This window comes from Pholcus phalangioides, unplaced genomic scaffold, assembly GCF_987345545.1.
Source record: "Pholcus phalangioides strain wild (caught in Gottingen) unplaced genomic scaffold, Ppha-v1.0 ptg000004l_1, whole genome shotgun sequence".
In the NCBI taxonomy this organism is placed as follows: domain Eukaryota; kingdom Metazoa; phylum Arthropoda; class Arachnida; order Araneae; family Pholcidae; genus Pholcus; species Pholcus phalangioides.
In genome coordinates, this window is record NW_028301597.1 from 15,708,300 (window position 1) to 15,729,913 (window position 21,614).

At 34.8% G+C, this 21,614-nt stretch overlaps 1 protein-coding gene across 3 annotated transcripts in view; it reads left to right on the plus strand.

The window, feature by feature from the left end:
• Positions 1–18,679, plus strand: part of phtf (putative homeodomain transcription factor) — a 37,439-nt gene extending 18,760 nt beyond the window's left edge. For all 3 annotated transcript variants that reach the window (XM_089230979.1, XM_089230982.1, XM_089230980.1), the window contains 6 exons: positions 6,877–6,973; positions 9,268–9,399; positions 12,379–12,465; positions 16,169–16,324; positions 17,576–17,671; positions 18,362–18,679. In XM_089230979.1, the coding sequence (XP_089087105.1) occupies positions 6,877–6,973; positions 9,268–9,399; positions 12,379–12,465; positions 16,169–16,324; positions 17,576–17,671; positions 18,362–18,511 (718 nt within the window). In that variant the 3' untranslated portion in view covers positions 18,512–18,679. The remainder of the gene's footprint in view (positions 1–6,876; positions 6,974–9,267; positions 9,400–12,378; positions 12,466–16,168; positions 16,325–17,575; positions 17,672–18,361) is intronic.
• Positions 18,680–21,614: the final 2,935 nt, after the last annotated feature.

A 21,614-nucleotide genomic window follows, 5' to 3' on the forward strand; every position in this document is an offset into this window, starting at 1 on the left:
CAATGAAATTAAAAAATTCTGTAAATCATTTATGACAGTTACACATACTTAAAACTTATGCATAAAACAATAATTATAACATCATATTTAAAAGTACAGTAAAATCTCCCAGCAATGGCCACTAACAGGGCTGTGAAATGGTGGCTGCTATTGGGAGGTGGTCGTTATTTGTCACTTTTATTTCTGGAAAAAAAAAACAACTAAAATTGGCTGTGCACGTACATAACATGTGAAATTCCAATCCATTCTGTAACTGATTACAATAATTATATAATTGATTACCTTAAAATATATGATTATATTGTGATAATATTATAATAACTGATTAATCGATCTACAGCACAATTCTAAAATGCAGGCTTTCAGGGCTCGGGTAGAACACAACAAGCAAAAAGAACTGATATGGACCACGACGGTGTACCAGCAACCCCAAATAGTTCTTTGTTCACACTGGACCTTCAACTAGACAGGTGTTTCTCAAAGTGGGCAATATTGCTCCCTGGGGGGTGATGGAATGATCCAAGGGCAGTAGAAGCTATGGGATTAGTATAGGCTGGGTGGATCGTGAAAGAGGCACGATGGCAGGCCCCTTGAAAATTTTGTCATTAATTTAATAATTCAAATAGATTTGGTACCAACTTAATTCCATTTAATTTTTTTTTTCAAATAAATTTGTTAAATTAGAAAAGAAATATTTTAAAAAGGCACTTATGAAAAAACAAGTGCCCCGTAAGGTACAAGTCATATGGTCAAGGTTTATCAAAACTTTCCATGGAGTTCATGTACATTGCATGTTGTTCTTTCCTTTTTAAGTACTTTCCGTCCTGCGGCTAAACGAGATACCCTTATTACCGAGAAACATGAGAGAAGGGAGAAAGGGGATAGTTTTTTTTTTAAACACAAGTTACTGTGCTCGTTTTGGCCTTGCAAAAAAACGCCACAGATGTTGATGCTGCCATCTGTCAACTATCTTGTTGTGTTGATAGAGCATTATTATTTTTGAACTGCATAGATATACAGATAATGTGAAAAATAATTTGATAAACAAAAATTCTCGAATGCAGTGCTATACTTTACTGATTGTAAATAGTACATGTACTCGGGGCGGAACTGGGGGAAGGGGCAGAAAGGGTGATTGCACCTGGCAGAAAAATTTAGGGGCAGCAAGTTTTAGGGGGAAAACAAAGAACATTATATAAAATTATCAAATTTTGAATTGGGGTGGGGGCGGCAAAAATCCTAGTTATGGCCTTGCATGTACTTGACTACATATTATCACTGATAGATGGCTTATATTTTTGGAAATCTGTGCCCCCAAAATATCCGACCATGAGCCGCCACTGAGTATAGGAGCCTATGGGTTGGCTTTAGTTGGGGGCGATGAGAACAAAAAAAATTGAAGGGGGAGATGGAACAAAAGGTTTGGGAAAGTATAAACTAGACCTTTTCAAGGTGTTCCTGAGTCCAATCCGATAGCTGAAGACATACGAACTGACATACATCCTTTCTTAAAGAAAAAGATGAACCCATCCCTCTCAAAAAGTTAATACCCTGGACATTTCTATTCCTATTTCCTGTGAACTTGCATATCCCTCTAGTCATTAGAGTGCTGATAACAGGTCTCTTCTGTTGTTCCGTATATTATCTCTTCAAGATTTTTTTCTCTCCACTGCTTCCAATATACCCATCTAGCATTTGTACCCAAGGAAAGAAAGCATGCATAATATTTTTCTCTCCATAAAGTTCTGAGAGCAGGAAAATCCCTTAAAAATCAGCTTGAAAAATATTTTTCCCATAGCAATATGTATATTTTTTCCAGACTCTGTGTCCAAAGTGGCCGTTATTCGGAAATTGTTGTTCGGAGATTCTTGTAATGTTAAGTTTGTGGGACGTGCTCAGTTCCAACAAAATGTGGCAGTTGTTTGGAGATGGCTGTTAGAGGAAGTTTAACTGTAATATGATGTTCATTTATATTTTTCAAAATCAAAACTAATGTGTTTTCTGCTTTGCTTGGCCTCCTAGACCTATTATGATTTACGTATGTGCTAGAGCCAATGAGAATAATTTATAATCACATTTATTTACATAGATGCCTAAACCAGAGCTTTTGGTATGCTCTCTCATCGAACAATCAACAACCTATCTTTCCGGTACCTTGGCCTTACAGCTCGATCCAATTATTACATAATGAACATATCACTTCATCTCACTTCCGACCCATTTTCTGAATCAAGTGATACAATCTCAAAAGTTTTGATTTCAAAATTAAACACAGTGACATCCCAATTAATGTGGTAATTCATTTTTTTTCTTTAATTTTCTATTATAAAACATACTGAACTCAAAATCAACATTGATTGATCGATCTAACTAGCGAAACAGAGTGATCTTTTATCCTTAATTCATTCTTCAGAAATAATATTTACAGATTATATATATTTTCGGGATTTATGAGTGACCTATAATGATACAAATATTCAATTGTTTCACTTCACTTATAGTTCTAAAAATAAATGACATTGTAATAAGCTTTACACAGGAACAAATCTTCACATTAGATTCACAACACTCACAGTTACATTCAAACATGTTCTAATTCGTTAGATGTTCTGCAGAGGAATATGGACGAGGTGCATGTGTGGTATAGTAGTATTTATTGTTTATACCCTTGTTTCTATAGAATTCTCTCCCTATCCTGTGTATTGTTTTGTCAATGGGGTATTGAGCAGTGTTATCTGAAAATATAATTTTGAAAGGCAATTTCTCTCCTCCCCAAAGTTTTAAGGAGTACTTTTGTGAAAAGAGTTTTTTTTAATAAGGAAGAAATATTTATTTAAAAAAATCATCTAAAATTTGAAGGAGTAAAATTGAATTTTGGTGCATGAATCACATGTATCTAGATGCGTATTGGTGAACACTGGTACTGAGTCATGTATGTCAATCTCATCAGCAATGATAGGTATTTATGAATAGATGTATGGTCAATAGCTACACAAAATCCAACAATGGTTATTTTAAGTAACTATCTTGCTATTGAAAAAACAACTACTCTAATACTTTACCATACACTATCTCCAGTCTTATCGCCATACAGTAATTTACTACTGATGGAATTGGGTCGGAATATTTCTCTGTAGAGAAAGTCATGATATACTTGTATATATAATCCTATAACCACGAGATGAGATTTAACTACGACACGTCATGTCACTTCAGATGAGTTTTTGTTTTTCAGAAGGACAAGCCAATCCTGAAAGCACTTCTGAGCTATTTTCAATATGTGTGTGTGTGAGATCATTTTGCTTAAAAGAATTGAATAAAATTATTTGACGTAACATGGCTGTGTTGATACTGCCCTGACCTTTTGACCTTGTACAATCATAATGAATGTTCATTTTGAGCTATGTAAGTTTCTCTACTTACGAACATTTTTGGTGCCAACATGTCACAAGCTATTCTAGTGGGAAAGAAATCTGTTTTCAGAGGTTGCCACTTGGATTGCTGATATCTATAAGGGTGCATGTGCATTATGCCTCATTTGCATGTGCAGCAAATTTAAAGCTGTATATAATAATGGCATGCTTCAAAATGGCACTTCAGTCTCAAGCAGCAATGAAATCGTAAGTTGACTGAACAGCTCAGCTGGTCCGAACCCTCCCACTATGGAACTTCCCGCCCATTGCTCTTCGTCAATAATACTGTTTATGGCCAACTAATGCTCATGAGAAAAAGCCATTAATGGTCATTCTTGGTATCACTGCCTTTAAATCCTGCCAATTCTGGTCCTGTTTGGATGGTCCTACTGATCTCCAGGGTCAGGTGCCAAACTTTCATCACCAAACTCCATGTGTGTCTCTACCGATAACCATGGTCGGATGCCACTTCTTCCTAGACACCCTAGGCTGATCTTTGAGCTCTGTACATAACCATACCTATTTCCGAATCCAGTACCGCTTCTTTGCTTGTGTCCTGAGCAGATCGTCCATCCTTCGTAGCCTATATGACTCCTCTGATGTCCATTTCCGTGTTGTATTCACTTGCTTGTACCGTTTCGACTTAAAAATGATCTTCAGGACTACAACTTGGTCTTCATCAACAAAGAAATTATCCTGATTGACTTTCGGGGGCTGATAAGTATAGTTTGAAATTTCCAGTTCATGAAAAGACTTCTTTGGTTAATGTCTTGATTAATGCATGTTTTAGTTTTCCAATCATTGTTGTAATAAATAGTTTGTTTCAAAATTGTCGTGTTCATTGGCAGTCAAAGATATATGTTGCACCAACATGTCGAGACATGGCATAGCAAGGTCTCATCTCAGGGTTGGAGGACTATACTTTCATGATATACTTGTCTTTAGCATGAAAGGGGACTTGGTGAGGGCATATTGAGAAGGCTTCACCCATTAGTGGTAACCTCAGGTCTGGTAAAAAAGAACTTATTTATGTCCTTCCTCGGAATCTAACTGTTGGACACGATGGTAGCCTTCATGGCTGGCAGATGAGCATCATACCATTGTGCCCCATCTTGCCATTAACTGATTAACCTAACTGATTTAGAGAAACAATGATGAAGAAGATGAAAGCTCAATGCTCAGTTCTTGGCACAAAACCCAGTTATGAAAAATAATTATTGACATTAGATATAGAGTAAACCATCGATTATCCAAAATAATTGAGGACTGGGGGTGTTCGGATAACCAATCATTCATGAAAAAAATTGTACCAATGTCATAGGAGCAATATGAAACAATGAAAGTGGTATTAAACTGCTTCCCCCCTTCTTTTCCTTTTTTTTGGATAACATTGAAAAAACCTTTTGTCACCCTCATGTCCACAGCATTTCAATTAATAACTCCACTGAACTCAACATCCTCCGGTACGCAGATGGTATTGTAATACTGGGTGATTCAAAAATACAGTTGCATAACAAAAATCAATCTTCTTGACTTATACTTTAAATCTAACCACCTTACTGTTAATTTAAATGAAACAAAAATTATTGTATTTAGAAAGTCTGGCCGTCTCGCAAAAAATATTAACTTTTTTTGGGGTAATTTTAAACTCGAAATAACCAGTAGCTATGGCTACCTTGGCCTCCCTTTTTCATCTTCAGGAAAATTTTCATTAGCAGTTAATGTCATGATTAAAAAGGCTTTCACGGCCATGAACCAACTACTTGACTTACTGCGTAGCTGCAGAAACCCCTCGCTGTGTGTGGCATTCAAATTATTTGATAGCCTTGTGCGATCTACTCTGTGTTATGCTGCACCGGTTTGGGGTTTCTTCTATGCTGATGTGCTGGAGAGGGTTCATGCGAGTTTTCTGAAAAAGTTATTAAATATAAGCAAATATTGTCCTGGTTATCTTGTTCGACTTGAGCTTGGTCGCCACCCCATTGCCACTCAAATGTTTAACCAACTTATCACGTATTGGCTTAGGCTTCAAAAAATGGACGAAAATCGTCTACCAAAAATATGCTTTCTTGAACTCTGCCAGCACACAGATTCGGAAAACTGGGCAAATTCAGTTAAGACCCTTCTGAATAACTGTGGTCGACCTACCTGATATCTGGTACACCTTACCTCACTCCAGTAGCTCTCACAACCCTTACTAATAATTATACTGATATCTCTCTCCAAGAAGACACATCTCGACTGTCTGCTTCAACATTATTTCATTTTGCCGATAATTTTGAATTTTCGCTGTCCCTACAGACTTACCTTCTCTTCAATCTCCCCTTGGCGATTCATAAGAATATGGCCAGGCTTCGCCTTTATCCTTTCATGCTTTATACTAACAAAGGTATAGTGCACAAATTTAACCCTGATGAACCTTGTCAGTATTGCAATCAACTAAATAGTTATAATGATCTTTTTCACCTGCTTAAGGAATGCACATTCTTTGCCCTTCAAAGACATACTCATATCTCTAAATACCTTTGCCATATCTACTCCCGATCAAACTTTTATCTAATTTTTAGCAACCCCTCTCCTTCTATGTGTCTACATTTTTTCAGATTTATCGAGGGTATATCAAAAATTGTTTTTTTCTTGGGGCAGTAGTTTTGACTCCCTTCCTCTTTTTGTTTTCGTTTGCTCCCCATCTCTGCCCATGCACCCAGGTAAAATTTTTTTTTCAATCTATTTATCTGGATTCGAGACTATATTATGCATGTATATTTTTGTGTCTAAACCTTATGCATCTGTTTCTGTCTTGTGTGTATCTCCAATAATTTAATCACTAATATTTGTACTTGCCATCCATTGGTGTACTGATAGGCACGATTGTGCAAATCATTAAAGGTTCAGTTTAATCAAACGTCTTACAAATAAAATGGAGAACTGACTAGCCTAGTTGGACATGTTCAAAATGTCTATTAAAGTAGGCCTACAGTTTAGGAAAAGTCCAAAATTTTCTTTTGCTTCAGAGCTTGGACTTTTTTTTTGTTCATGGAAATTTAAATTTGCCGACTGGAATGCTTTCGTTTAACCAATGTTTTGGTTGATCAGTATTCTAATAACTGATGCTCTACTGTATTGTGATATATATATATAGCAGAATGAACTCTTTTATAAACTATGTTGCTCAAATTATGTCAGAAGGGGTCTTGACATTTTTTAGTTTGGAAATTAGTTTATTATTATTTTTTTCCTCTATCTTTTTATATTGACTATGAAATACTAAAATTTGTGTGTCATCTCAGTCCTTTTAAACCAACATGTTTTTAATCATGTGTTGTTTGGTTCTCTATGAATGTAAAAATACATATATATTTGATATTCTTTCTCAAGGAATTTTTTCATTTTATGATCTTTTTAATTGAATTTCAAAATGTTTCAAATCATTGTGTTCACAAGTCATTAATTCTTCAAACAGGATGAAGACTTTTGTCATCATAACAGGGATAGAGAGGTTTTTCTTAAGTTTTTTTTATTTCTTTCTACTTTCTGTTGCTGAAAGGACTTTCAAGCAAGTAAGTGTTAAATTTATTGATTCCTTTTTTTTACTTTTATGGCAATACAGATCAAATTTTTTCAACTTATTGCCCCTTACAAATAATAAATATCAAAATAATATCCATGTCCTAGGGAAGCCTTACACTGCTTGCGTATCCTAGAATAGAATCACTTCTAACATAGCCAAGATTGAAGAGCTACTGTACTATTATGATGTTGAGTGATTGATTTTTGTGGTGTGTAATTTTATTAAAGAAATAATGGTTTGTGATATCCTAGATTTAATGATAATTTTTGTTGGTCCCATGCATAATTGTTGGTTCAGTGCATAATACATCTCATATTTGTGCCTCAATGTTTGTAAACCATGGCTATATATTATTACAATGACAAAATATGTATAGATTTGTATATTAGCTGTGAGAAGGATGACTCTAGACAAAACTCTCACTTATGCGAGACATTATTTTGGTCACACAAGTAAATCAGACCTACCAACTCTCCGGATTTGTTAAAATTTCTCCGGATTTTGGCAAAAAATTAGATTTTACGCGAGCGTTCACTTTGTCGTGACGTCAATGACTGTCATCATCATTAGGAAAACACCCATAGAGGACAGCTGTGGTTATTTCCATCGAGCAGCAATCAAAAAAGGTATTGATGACCGCATTTAAGTAACTGGCAAAGACGTGACTTTGTTTATGTTGTGTTTATCGGCAATCATTTATCAAGGAATATGAAAATGTGAATTTGGCAACCATGACCTTGGTTGCAGAAATTCCTGTATAATTTTTATTGTATTCCATTAACAGCCATGCTGTAAACACTAGTTTTTCCATCAGCAGCTTTGTATTTTTAAATTGTTTCCTATTGTTAAGCATGTCTTCAAAAAGAAAATATAAAACTTTAAGCTAAATATAAAGCTTTTAAAGAGTCGTATACCCAAGGTTATCAATCACTGATAGTATACGCAAAAAGAAACACTTATGTTTTATGAACAGTATGTAGATGTGATTTCTCTATTCTACATTGAAAGACTGACATGGAATTATATTCTGCTCAGGGGCAATGCAGGACCTGCTTTGGAGGGGAAGGAATGCAACTTTTTCCTAATTGATGAAAAAAATATTGTTTCAAAAAAAAATTTGTGATTTTTTTTCGATCGAGTCTATGAGTGCCGGGGGGGGGGGGGGGGTACCCCCTCTCGGGAGAATCTCCAGATTTCTGGATTCCAAAAGTTGGCACGTCTGGTAAGTCAATCCTAAAAACTTAGTTATAGATAAAGTACATAAAAAAATATTTAAAAAAAGTTTTCTTTGGTAATCATTCATTCCATCCATTACATTCATAATTTGCACCCTTGAAGACACAAGATTTTTTAAAAAATGTTTGCCTTCTTTTACCCCTGATTTGGCACTTCTCTCACAGTCCTAGCTCTGCCCCTGTCTGGGAGGGAATAATTTAATAAGTATTATTTAAATGTATTTGTTTTTCATTAAATCTAGCTGCATGCTGCTAATTTCAAATATGTTACAGTAAATGTGATAGATTATTATATATAACCGGTTATTATGGTTATGCATACTTACCAATTGTCTTGGTAAGTTTAATTTATCACTTTTTACTTTCAGATTTTTTTCTTTCTGAAAGGGGTTTAAATTTTTTCCTGCAATATAACACTATAATCTTGGCTCAAGGGGATGGGGGTGGTTATAACCCCAACCCCCCCCCCCTTTGCATACGCCAATGCATGACAAAAACAATACAAAGACCATACTTCCTTAGCGGATGCCTGCAGCCACCCACCAATGGAGCAAGGTGTTTATATTATTTATTACAATTAATACAGTAATAATGCCTTGTTTGCTGATCACATAGTTGATCATGGCCGAATTGAGCCTCATCCTCTGACCTCTACACCAGTTCGTAATGAGTACTATTAGAGAAATTTTAAATTAATTTAGAAGAATTTAGCAAATTCACCAACGATGCTTGGTTATTATGCATAGTCACCAGTAGAAATGATAGATTTATGGAAATTTATCAAACTTACCAAAATGCTCGGTGATCATGCATAACAACCGGTTATTATATATAATAACCGGATTTTTATCACATTTACCGTAACATATACATGCAAGTATATATCCTTGTGATTCTATTTTTATATGATAATAAAAGCTACTTCCCAAATCCTTGTTAATTTTTCCCTCTTGTTAATTTATTATATTCATGCCATTTTTTTAATTTTTTCTCAACTTCAGGGGAAATTGTCTATCCCATATAAATTATGGTATTTTTTTCCCCTCAGCGATTTCTATATGCTAAACACTTTTGCTACCTTACATCATACCGAAGAGCTCAAAGAACAGATCTTCCACATTTTCGCTTAAACAAAGTCAGGAATATCAAGAGTTGGCTGTCAATTAGATCATATTTGAAGGTGCATTTGGCTTAATTATTATTATTTTCACACAGTAGTGTTTACATGTTTATCAATTGCTGTCAATAGAATGCTGTAGAGAGCTCTAAATTTCAATTAACCACTCAATATCACATTATTTATGTAAAAAATTACATTTTCTGTTTTTAGTGAAGTAGTTTTACTTATTAGTCATTGTCAAACTCTCTGTAATGAATAAAGTTTATAATGAGCTCCCATATATAAATTTAGGAATTCTTAGAAAGGTTTAAAAAAAAATGTTAACCTGATCTAAAATGACAATACTATAAAACCAGACATGGGCCCAGGCTCTGTCCCATGGGGGATGTAAGCCTGATACCCCGAAGGGGTGGGCTCAATTGCCAGTGGTCCTCCAATCATTGTCAATACTAGTTAAAATAACATGGAAATTTATTATAACAATTTTATTAAATTCTTTTAGGTAAAATGATTGTTCATGGGGAGTAGCTCATCAGTGACTTTACTTTTACAATTGGCTTGTACGTGTAGGAAAGAATAGAATCGTCCAACCAGGGTTTAAGCTACGGTTGCATTTTTTGCAAAATGCAAAAGAAAATTGTAGAATGCGAAAAAAGTAGTAGCCGCTTTTGCAAAAATGCGTACAGGAGGTACGCTACGAGTAGACATCCAACAATCAATCATTATATTAGGGGTCATTCAAGTATTACGTCAGCATCGAGGAGGAGGGGTTTTGGATTTGCTTTTTTGACAAGTGGGGAGGAGTTTGAATGTTGCTTACGTCATCAACCACCCTTTTTGAAGATATGAAATATTCTAAGCTGCTGACGAAATTTTGCTGACAAGGGGGGAGGGGTCAAAAATGGCTAAAAATCTGCTGGCGTAATGCTTGAATGGCCCCTTAGCATTGTAGCATTTTGCTCTAAAGCTTTTCCCCCCATTTTCACTTTTTTGCCCAGCTGAATTTTTTATCCAGCTTAAACCCTGCGTCCAACATGACATGCCATAGCCAAGTCTAATCACATGGTTGGAGGACTATAACTTAGTATGCCTTAATATACCAAATTAACAATGACAATTCTAGTCAACAACATGGAAATTAATTAGGTATGTATTAAAGAGGCCAACTAAGGGGTAGTCCACCAGTCATCAGATGAGACTTGGGCCACTGTGGTGGTTGAGTGGCCATAGTAACGGACTTGCATCACGAGGTCCCGGGTTTGAATCTCACCGTTGCCACAGCAGTGGTCAGCTGAAGTTGATTTTCTGTGGTTCCCAACTTCGAGTTGCGAATGGAAGCTGATCTCTCCATTAAAAAGTGTCGCCGCAGAGAGCAACAGGCCTACAACGATAAAATCTTCAAACATTACACTTCACTTATAGTTTGAAAAATATGTGGTAGATGGCAGCATTATAACAAGCATTACACAGAAACAAGCTTCGAGTTAAGTTCACAACACAGACATGCACATCCCAACATGTACCAATTCGCTAGAAATTCTGCAGAGGAATATGGACAAGGTATATGTGTGGTTTAGTAGTAGTAGTAGATGAGACTTGGCTACAGTACCTTGTCAAATCCAACGATTATATTCTTTTCCTAAAAGGACAATCGCGAAAGCTAAGTCCTTGATGGCTATTCTCTATGCACAATCATTTTACCTATAAGAATTGAATACAATCGTTGTAGCCAAGTCTCATCTCATGTTTGGAAGAGTATAGATGCATGGTAACATTTAGTACTGCATTTGGTACATGGGCTTACTTTTTAGGTAGTAATTGGAAATAAATTTTTAAATTGGTCTGGGACAATGGGGTTGTTGGGGCCAAAATAGCTTTAGGTTATGAGAGAGCCAAGGGGGTGTAGAAAAAAATTATTATTTACGTAACATACAAGCAAGAGATACATGTGCATCAAACAAACAGATCGTACTCATATATTAAAGGTAAAAGAGAACACAAATAATGTGGGTTTGTATGATGGTATCCTTGTGCCGTACCTGTAGATGAGCGTTTTTTTCACTGTCTTGTAGGCTTCTGATTCCCTTGACGAGCTTCTTCGGTTGATCATGAAGATACCCCTATAGAGTGACATTTTTGTCTATAGTTGACATCGTAGGATTTTCATCGATCGAAGAGGTGAATTGCTACCAGAATGTCATGAAGATACCCCTATAGAGTGACATTTTTGTCTATAGTTGACATCGTAGGATTTTCATCGATCGAAGAGGTGAATTGCTACCAGAATGTGTGCCAGTCTTCAACACAGCCATGGAAAGACTCCAAACGTATAATAGGCAGCTTGAGAGCACATGGTAGAATCAATGGAGACTGAGCCAAAGTGGGCATCTAAATAGCAATCAGAGGAGGCACTCTCGTTGGAGACTTACTGCATTTTCGCAACATGAGAGACACATCGAACAAGGCATGTTCCTATTTCTCGGCATATTCCTCACAATTTTCTATATCGATTGTGTAGCCCTCATCTGATAGTGGAGCATGAATACCGTCGCCGCTGGGAAGTAATTCATCTAATACCTCTGTCAAATGAGAAATCACAATGCCTGTTCCCTTCTTGGCACTATAACGTTGAAATGAATCGAGTCACCTTGGCTCATTCTGTTGTTCGTTTCCAATGGAGCGTTGTTGAATTCTCTTGAGCCATATTAAGACAGATTTAATTTACCAAAATATGTCGGGCCAAAACAGCTTTAGATTATAGGGCAAAGGGTGTAGAAAAAAATATTTTATTTACATAAGATGCAAGTGAGAGATGCATGTAAGTGAAACAAACAGAGCAAACTGATATATTAAAAAGGAAATATAAAGAATAATACTGAAACCAGTTTCATGGATGGACAAGTCATGCCATCTGGAGATGACCAAGGGGCTTAAATACGTAAATTCATATTATTCCCTACAGGAGTGTTGCATGTAGGCCCTTAAATATAGGCCTGGATAGAAGTGAAACTGATTCATAACGTTTGTTTCTAATTTCAGAAATTAGGTCCTCAGCGCTCTGTTGATGTGATTGTGTCTACTGCGTTCATACTTGAAGTATGCGTTTTGTCTTTATTGTGTGTCCAAGTGAGTTCTTTGAATACTTTTAATGTTTGATAATTTTAAATTGATGCTTTAGATCCAAAGTAGAGGAAATAATTCTTTATTGTATGATATTTATTCAAGCAATTTGATGAGAATTTAAGTTATACTCAAAAAACGCACATATAACGTGTATATAGCATAAAGTAATTAATGGATACTGCCTCTGTATGCTGCCAGTATCTATTGCAACTGCATAAATAATGAATTTATTATCTGATCAATAAATTTTCATGGAAAAAAAATGAGCTGATACGCCTCTAAGATTTGACTGTTTTATGTGTTGTTTAACTTTGGAAATAAATAAATAAATTTGAAAAAAAAATATTGTCTAACATTCTTGGAGCTTTATTATTTTATGCACAGTCTGCCCCACTTATAACAAGGACCTTGTTTCCTGCAGAAATGTTTCCTCATTAAATCTGGTCACTCGCTAAATCTGTATTCATAAAAAAAAATTAAATTTCTGAACTTGAGTTCTTTTACCGATTATTTATAACTTTGTATGGGTATTAGACGTATAAAATATTTTTCATCTTTTTCTATAAGGGGCCATTCAAGTATTATATCATTCAGCAAATTTTTAGCTATCTTTGACCCCCTCCCCTATGAACAAAATTTCTTCAGCTCTGCCCCACCCCCTGCTAACCCATATTTGGATGAGAGACATGTCTAGAGGGGGTACAAGGCTGCTATGCCCCCCCCCCCCTCCACACAATCAAAAAAATTTTTTGATACAAAATATACTTAAAAAAAAAATATTGGCAGAAAATGACTTTTTTCTATTATAATCAATTTCTTTCTGTTCAATCACAATGTTATATGAATGCTAAGAGCTCAAAATTTCTCGGAGAAATCCATTGCAACCTACCTCCTAAGCCTTTTGTGACCCTCGAAAGGGCGATCCTCTGCATACGCCTTTGATTGGATTGCCATTCGAGAATATACATATAGGGAGTCTGACACTGCTGTAGTGTGATCTTAATGCATGGGGCCCAACTGGGCACGACCTGTTGGCCTCAGAAAAACAAGAAGTAGGTGAATTTTTAGAGAATTTGCCAGGTAGGGCCTCAGAAAAATCACTTGGCTCGGGGTACTGATGATGCTCTTAAGATGGCTCTAGTAGTGAATGAGCCTTGCTATGTATGCACAGGGATTATTTTTCACATGATTATAGACTGAACACACTTTATTTTAAGTTTATTAATTACTGGTTAACCTGAGTATAAACATTATAAGCTAAGCATTAATTGAAGGAGTGCTATAGATTGCCATTGCTAGTTGGTGTAAAGTACAGAGCATTGAGCGCAAGTCTTCTTAATCATGGGTTCTCTAAATTCCAAAGATGTTGATCAGTCAATCGCAAGATGGTTGTTTAAAAACAACCATTTGAGTAATTTGAAGTACAGTAATTCCTTGCTATTTAGCTGTGAATGCAATGAATGGAATTATTGCAAATGTGGCTGGTCTTGACTGGCCAATGATTGCCATTTTTTTCTGAGTGCAAGATGGACCCACACCAAATGTGATCAAGTATTTCAGGGAAATAAATACACCAAAAACGTTTGCTTTTTTTTTTGATATCCCACCAAGGCATAAACCAGTTATGGTCACAGCTTTTCATCATACAAGAAAATTTTTTTCACAAGTAGTAGTTTCTTTACTTGTCCCATAAATCATTGCAGATTGTTTTCTTCGTCCACATCATTCAGGGCCATAGACAGTACAGAGGTGGGCAGAGTGATATTTGTTCAGGTGCCCACAAACTAGGAAAAGGTTTTCGATTTTGGCAATCCCAGTAAATATGTCATTGAGAATATTTCATATTTTTATAAAGGGTGGCTTATGACATAAGCATTATTCAAACCCACCCCTTCTGTCATCGAATCCAAACCCAGCCACCCCATCAGTGCTGACGTAATACAGGGTGGGCAAAAATTCTGTAAAAACTTTAAAAATGAATAAAATCCGGAAAAATAACCAAAATAAAAAATGGCTTTCAGGGTTAACATTGCTAGGTCACAGCATTTTTTTTAAGTCCAGAAAAACCCTAAAAAAGCAGTTGATAGGTTGCGCTGGTACAAGCGACTTCGGTGGAAATATGCAAATGAGACGATTATAAGAACTTGTGCTGCTAATCCACAATCAGTTCACTGTTGTAAAACCATGTATGTGGACCTGCTGCACTCTGCCGTTGCTGGATTTGTGACTCACCTGCAATGTGTTAACCCCTGTGGTGGTGGTCATGTGGAACACATACTGTTATAATAAATGATTTGGAGGCATTCTGTTCATTATTTGTGTATCTTTTGTTTGACTTGTGTATGTCAGCGTGACCTATTGGCTGTTTTATTTATTTTTTTCTTGTCAAAAAAATTCCTGTGACCTAGCGATGTTAACCCTGCAAACCATTTTTTATTTTAGTTATTTTTCCAGTTTTTATGAATTTTTAAAGTTTCTATGGACTTTTTGCCCACCCTGTACTTGAATGGCCCCAGCAACTTTATATTTTTATTTAATCTCTGACTGTTGAAACTTAACATTCCCCCCACAAAAAACCCCCATAAAGAACACAATACACGTAAAAGGAAAAATTCTGGTGGTGATCTTCACACTCAAACACATGCAGTTTGTATTAGAAGTGAAGCAGGGGAGGGAGACATATTAGACACTTTTTAACATTCTAATTGATCAATTTCTCTTACATTCATTTCCCATTCTCATTTGTAGATGAAGTATTGGTTATCTAAGCATTACTTGTGTGTGTTCCTGGACATTGATGACAAACCTTATGGGATGATAGGCCTTTTGTTGAATTATTTGATTGACATTTATTTCTCGTCAAGCGTATTATCTCCATATTATGAGAACAGGCAAAAACAAAACAAAAAATCAAATTTGTGATTGTTCTTGCATTTCTTTTCCATTCCTTCTTCATTTCCATATTTATTTTTATTTCCCAAATTACTCGTTGACCCTTTCAGACCACAGTGCCACAAATGTGTGGGTTGCTTTTGTCACTATAGAATTTTTTCTTTTGACCTCAGGTCTAAAAAACACTCTTAAGGACTATCATACTTGAAGAAGTGTATAAGTTTTGAGTTAGAAATAGGGTGGATATGAACTAGGGGGGCTTTATTTCATAAGACAACATCTGTTAAAGTTGAACTTTCAGGGTTTTTTTTAAGATGGCATCCAGGAGAGAGTGCCTTTATAGGAAAAGAGTGATTTATTACTTAAAATTTAGCTATAGAATTCTGGAAAGAATTGCGTGTGAAGGATATCCTGTATCATCTTGGCTGAAGAAAATTGAACTAAGTGAATTAGAGTCTTTGCAAGAAAGTTGAAAAAATAAAGATTACTGACAACTATTTACTGTTTTTAATGCATTATTTGAGTATTGAAAATTCGAAAAAATGAATGTTCATGTCTGAAAGAATTAATTATGAGCTATATTGTGAAAACCTGCTCCCTAAAAGTGACAGCATTACCATATAATGACCATCATACCAAACAAAATACATTAATTTGCTCGTTAAACAGACTCTCACTAAATTGAGTTTGACTGTATTACAGGTTTTTTTCCCCTTAAAATAATGACCAACAGTAATTTATTCTCAATATTTGATAATAACTTAATATAGTCACTAAATATTTGAGTAAATTGAAATTACAATTTATTTTACAGTTATTGAAGGAAACAGGATATCTTGCTTCAAAACTTCACTGTTGGGAGACCGCTATTTGGACTTTGGCTCTCGGAGTTTTCTTGTTGAGATTCATGATTTTGGGATCAAAGATAAACAAGAAATACAAAAATTTATCTATCCTCATAACAGAACAGGTAAGGTCATAACTGGTGATGATTCTGTCAACCTGCTAGCATTTTCATGTGTTTATTGTAAAAAAACAATTTATTAATATTGTTTTGTCTAAATACAAATTTTTTGTATATACAAACGATAATTAGGTTTATGCACAAATATGTTGTTATGCAAACTTTAAAAGGTATCATTAACAGCTGTTTTATCTTGCTCACATATTGATGGTTAGCAAGCTATTATGTTGCAAAGTTTGCATGGCAATCATAGCTAGAGATCCCCATCTAGTTGTAGATGACGCTGACAGAACGCATTCATAGCCTTTCTCTGAAGAATACTGTAGTACTTCACATTCAGATTTTGTTTGTGAAACTTCAATTTTATGAAACTTACTTCCTGAAAAAAATTCTACTTGTGCTGAAAATTTTGTATTTGATATTTATGAATATGGCAATTCATTATAAGGGACATTTTTACCATTATTTTGGTATAGCAGGTTCACTGGGGTAGAAAAAAATTTGTTATAATATGATACTTCATAATATTCTATTTCGTTATAAGCAGGCTCGACTGTAAATAAAGCTCTTGGCTCAGTTTTGGATTTTATTATTTACTGTTATATTTGAAGTTTCTAACGTGAAGTGGTTAGTGCCCAAAGTTTGGGCAATGTGTAAAGTGGCTAAAAGTTGCTAGACTTCAGAGTTGAACTATAACATATATATAATCATTGAAAAATAACTTGACATTACTTTTTGAATACTTTTGTTCTGTCAGTAAAGTCAATGGTGTGTGAACATGCTTGATACAAGCAAACAAATAATTGAAAAAAAAAATTGATTCCCCCCTCCCCCACCCGTAATAAATATGTACATTGGGAACAATTTTGAACAAAAATTTGGATTGAAATAATAATTCATTTTAAAAACAGAACATTTCTAAAAAAATCTTATTTGAACAATTAAAGGGTTCAGTTGAATAATGGTCTGTATGTTCTTAAACTCTACAGGAGACACAATAAAAGTCATAGCTTAATTAGGCAAACACCTTTTTTACTTGGAAGTAATATAGACTATTATTACGTCGAATTCCCTATCACAGTGACATTACTTATGTCATTGTTCATTGTTTTAAGGAGGTATTATGGGTATTCAATCAAAAACCAGATTTCACAAAAAAATGTAAACCGTTATTCAGCCGAATCCTTCAATTCAAAAAATTGCTGGAGACGTGCAGCCCTTTATTGATTTTTCTCATGAATGTGCATTTTCTTGTAGATAAATTTGTACCTTCATATGGAGCACAAGCCACACAAGAAAGAAGAACTGATGTTAGCTAATAATGTTCTCAAACTGGCTGCTGATTTATTAAAAGTATGTATAGATAAAAGTATGGTTGCAGAAAGTAAAAAATATTAATGAGAACCAAGCTAATAAGTTGGAAAGATTCCTATGTATTTGTACATTGCTGATAGATTTAATGACTCGCCATAGTTCATGGAATCAGCTCCACATTAAAATAAGTTAGTGTTTCAACTTTAGCTTTGAGAACTTTTCCTATGATAGCATTTAATTTTTACTCAACAGATGTAAAGAATTAATTATCTTTCATTTTAAATCAGAACATTCCTTCCTATGTGGAATTAAGATGAGTCATTTCAGTTAATCTCTGTTTAGGGTTCAGGAGATTCAGTTTTTAATATCTTTGCTACTGTAGTAGGCCTATGCTAAAACAGAAAAATTGGTGATCAAATTGGCACCAGCCAGCAACCTCCCCCTTTGTCCCCCATGATAGAATTGAAAGAGTTAGTGCAGTACAGAGCAGTTTCTGAATGATCCAAGGCGCTGGAATTTTTAAAAAATTTTTCTCAAATCTCAAGTATTAAGTCATACAGAGCAGGAAAACATTCTTAGTGGGAACATTAGTAGGATCTACATGAACTTTGATAGTTCATGTTGTGTGGAGGGTATAAAAAATTTATGATTTTGTGTACAGAAATGCTTTCAGTACCTTATTTACTTCTAAAAATGTTTTACACGTTTGTATCAATTGTGCTTTTGCAGGAGCTGGAAAGCCCATTCAAGATATCCGGAATTAGTGCTAATTCTTATCTCTACAACTTCACAAAGGTGGTTGTGCTTTCAGCATTCTCAGCAGTTCTGACAGAAGTCCTTGGTTTCAAATTGAAGCTTTACAAACTGAAAATTAAATAGGTTCATGTAAAACAATTTAATCATGTTTTATTTTCCATCATGCTCATTTGAGGGCTGGAGTTACTTAAAACCCTGTTGGTGGTTTCACTCAGTTTGGTGGACTTGAAAATATATGACGCACTGGATAGGTTATAAAGTTTTCAAATTAAAACAAAAAGTAGAAAATTATCTTTATTGTATAGTGTGAAAATTCTTTTTTCCCTTCAATGGAATGAACTGGGTGATTATATTTTGACCATGAACGTGTTTATGAATGAAATATGAAAGCATCTCTCTCTCCCACTTGAACAGTTTGTTCAAATATTTCAATCATTGGCAAATGAAATACACCTTTACCTAACACTTCATATCATGCTCCTCATGCCAGAAGCACGAATGTGTATTTTTTTTATCACCTGGTTTGATATCCTATTTTGCTTTCCAAGTTTTGCCTGAAATGCAAATGTGCATCCCTATCCTAACATGTTACAAAACATTTTAGGAAAATAACTTCTGTAGGTACAGGTAGAGTAAACATTCAAACGTCATTTCCAACGTTCTTTTTTTTTCTCAAGGACATTGCGCATTCTTGCTTCTGGCATGAGGGAGATGATATACAAGTGAATTCAAATCAAAATGGTGGAAATATCTTTCAGTCCAGTGGTTCTCTAAGCTTTTTACACCTGCGGAATAGTATATTTGAGTTCCATGGAACTACCAACCCCTGTAGCTGAAATTCTTGTTGAGATATTTTGATATGTTTCACTACAGTGTTGTTTTTGAGAGAGATGAAAGCACTGAGCATCCATTTAATTTCTTCACATAGATTTTATTAAAAAGTATTTTCAACAAATAGCAGGTCAAAAAGTATATCTGCAACATTTGTGATTACATGATTTGAGCTGAATATTTCCCAGTTTTTTTTTTTTTGCCTCCCGCCCCTTCAGAATTTTTTTCACTCATCGCCCCAACTCACGGCAATTCATACATATGTTATTTTCATAGCTTCTATACCCCCCCCCCCTCAACTATTCTACTTCCCACTTTGAGAAACTTTGGTTTATAGGCTACTAGGCAACTTTTAGTTTGGAGTAATTATTGCATGCTGTTATAGCCGTCCTAACAGAGAAAAACCAAAAGGTTTCCTCTCCCTCTCTCATTTCTCAAAGTAAACTATGGAAAACAGTTGTATTGCTAGCCATTTTAATTTTATAGACTCAATCAAAAAAATCACCATCATCAATTAAGAAAAAGTTCCATTCCTCCCCCCAAGGCAGGTTCTGCATTGCCCCTGAGCTGAATATAATTCCATGTCAGTATTTCCATGCAGAATAGAGAAATCACATCTACATACTGTTCATAAAACGTGTTTTCCATCATGGATGCTATCAGTGATTGATCATCTTGGGTACATGAACTCTTAAAAGCTTTATATAGCTTAAAGTTTCACATTTTCTTTCTGAAGACATATTTAATCGGAGGAAACAGTTTTAAAAACTTCAAAATACAAAGCTGCTGACGGAAAAACTTGTGTTTACCGCACGGCTGTTAATGGAATACAATACTGATTATACAAGAATTTCGGCAACCAAGATCATGCCCCTGATAAATGATTGCGAATAACCGCTACGTAAACAAAGTCATGTCTTTGCCAGTTGCTTAAATGCTGTCATCAAGACTTTTGCGGCTGCTCGATGGAAATGGCCACGCCTGTCCTCTATGGGTGTCTTCCCTAACGACAACAGCAGTCATTGACGTCATGACGTGAAAGCTCGCATAAAATCTAATTTTCTGCCAAAATCTGGAGAGCAGGAGCAAGGATGAAAAATCCAGTCTCCCGCCTAAATCTGGAGAGTTGGCAGGTCTGCAAGCCAGTGTACAGGACTGATTACATTCCTTTTCTTCTGATGTATTGATGTCTAGAGTTCAACTACGAGATGAGAATGTAAAAGAATTGTGAAAATTATTGAAATCTTTTCTTCTCTGTGAAACAATTGTGTCATTGATTATAGATATATTTGTCCAGATTCTAGAAGAATCCATGGGCAGTAGTTCCATGCACTTGAGTGTACCATAATTTCCTAAATAAACTATGTGTCCCATCATTCATTAGTTCATGTTATTAGGTATATATATGCACCTCATCAAATTATTTTATAGTATTTATATCTAGATTATATACTGTGTGACAAAATTGTAGTAAAGTTTTGTTTTTTAAATGTTTTGTAGATGCAATTTGAAAGTGTCCAAAGCGTGATAGGCATAAGAAATGTAATTTCTAGCAATTGTATCATTTTCATATCATCATGGTGCTAATCATAACTTTTTTGTCCTAGATACACCAAATGAATTGATGTCTAGTTTATATTTTGAGGGTTTTTAATATGTACAGTAGAGCCTCATTATAACTGACCTTGCTTATAATTGACAGTTCAAAAAAAAAGTAGTAATAGGGTAAAAGATGCTCATTTTTATCTCACAAGTTTCATATTTCCAGGCAAGCACATAAGCATGGGTGCGCTGCATGACTCAAACTGCTCGTTAGCCAGAAAAATTATGATTAATGCAGTGCATACATACAAATCTTTTCAATTCAACCTGTGTTAAAAGCAGGATAAAAATCATAAAATATAAAATCATAAATTGATAAAAATCACAAAAATTTATTTAAATCATATGCTTCTTTTGATGGAAATTGAATTTTTTTTAATATTTAGATCAGATTTTCACTTTAAAAATATCAACTTATGCAAAAAAAAATTAATTTTTACTTTAACTGCTAGTGGTAAAAATATGACTGAACAGTATTAAATTCTAAAGATAAGTATGCTTTTTAATTATATAAATCAGACCAACAGTAATTTTTAGACAACATTGAACTTGATAAACAATAAAATAAGTGCATAGTCACATACATGGAACAGACATTTATATGCATAGAGAGAAAATTGTTATAAAATTTCCAATTTTATCCTTTATCAAGTCGAGAATCGATAAAAATTCTATTTTTTCCAGAAAAAATCAAATTACATTTTTTTTTATTTGAATCCAATGTTTGCTCACATTTTTAGTTTAAAAAGGTTAGTTTCAAAAGCTAACTTATTAGAGGTATTTAATATTTTTC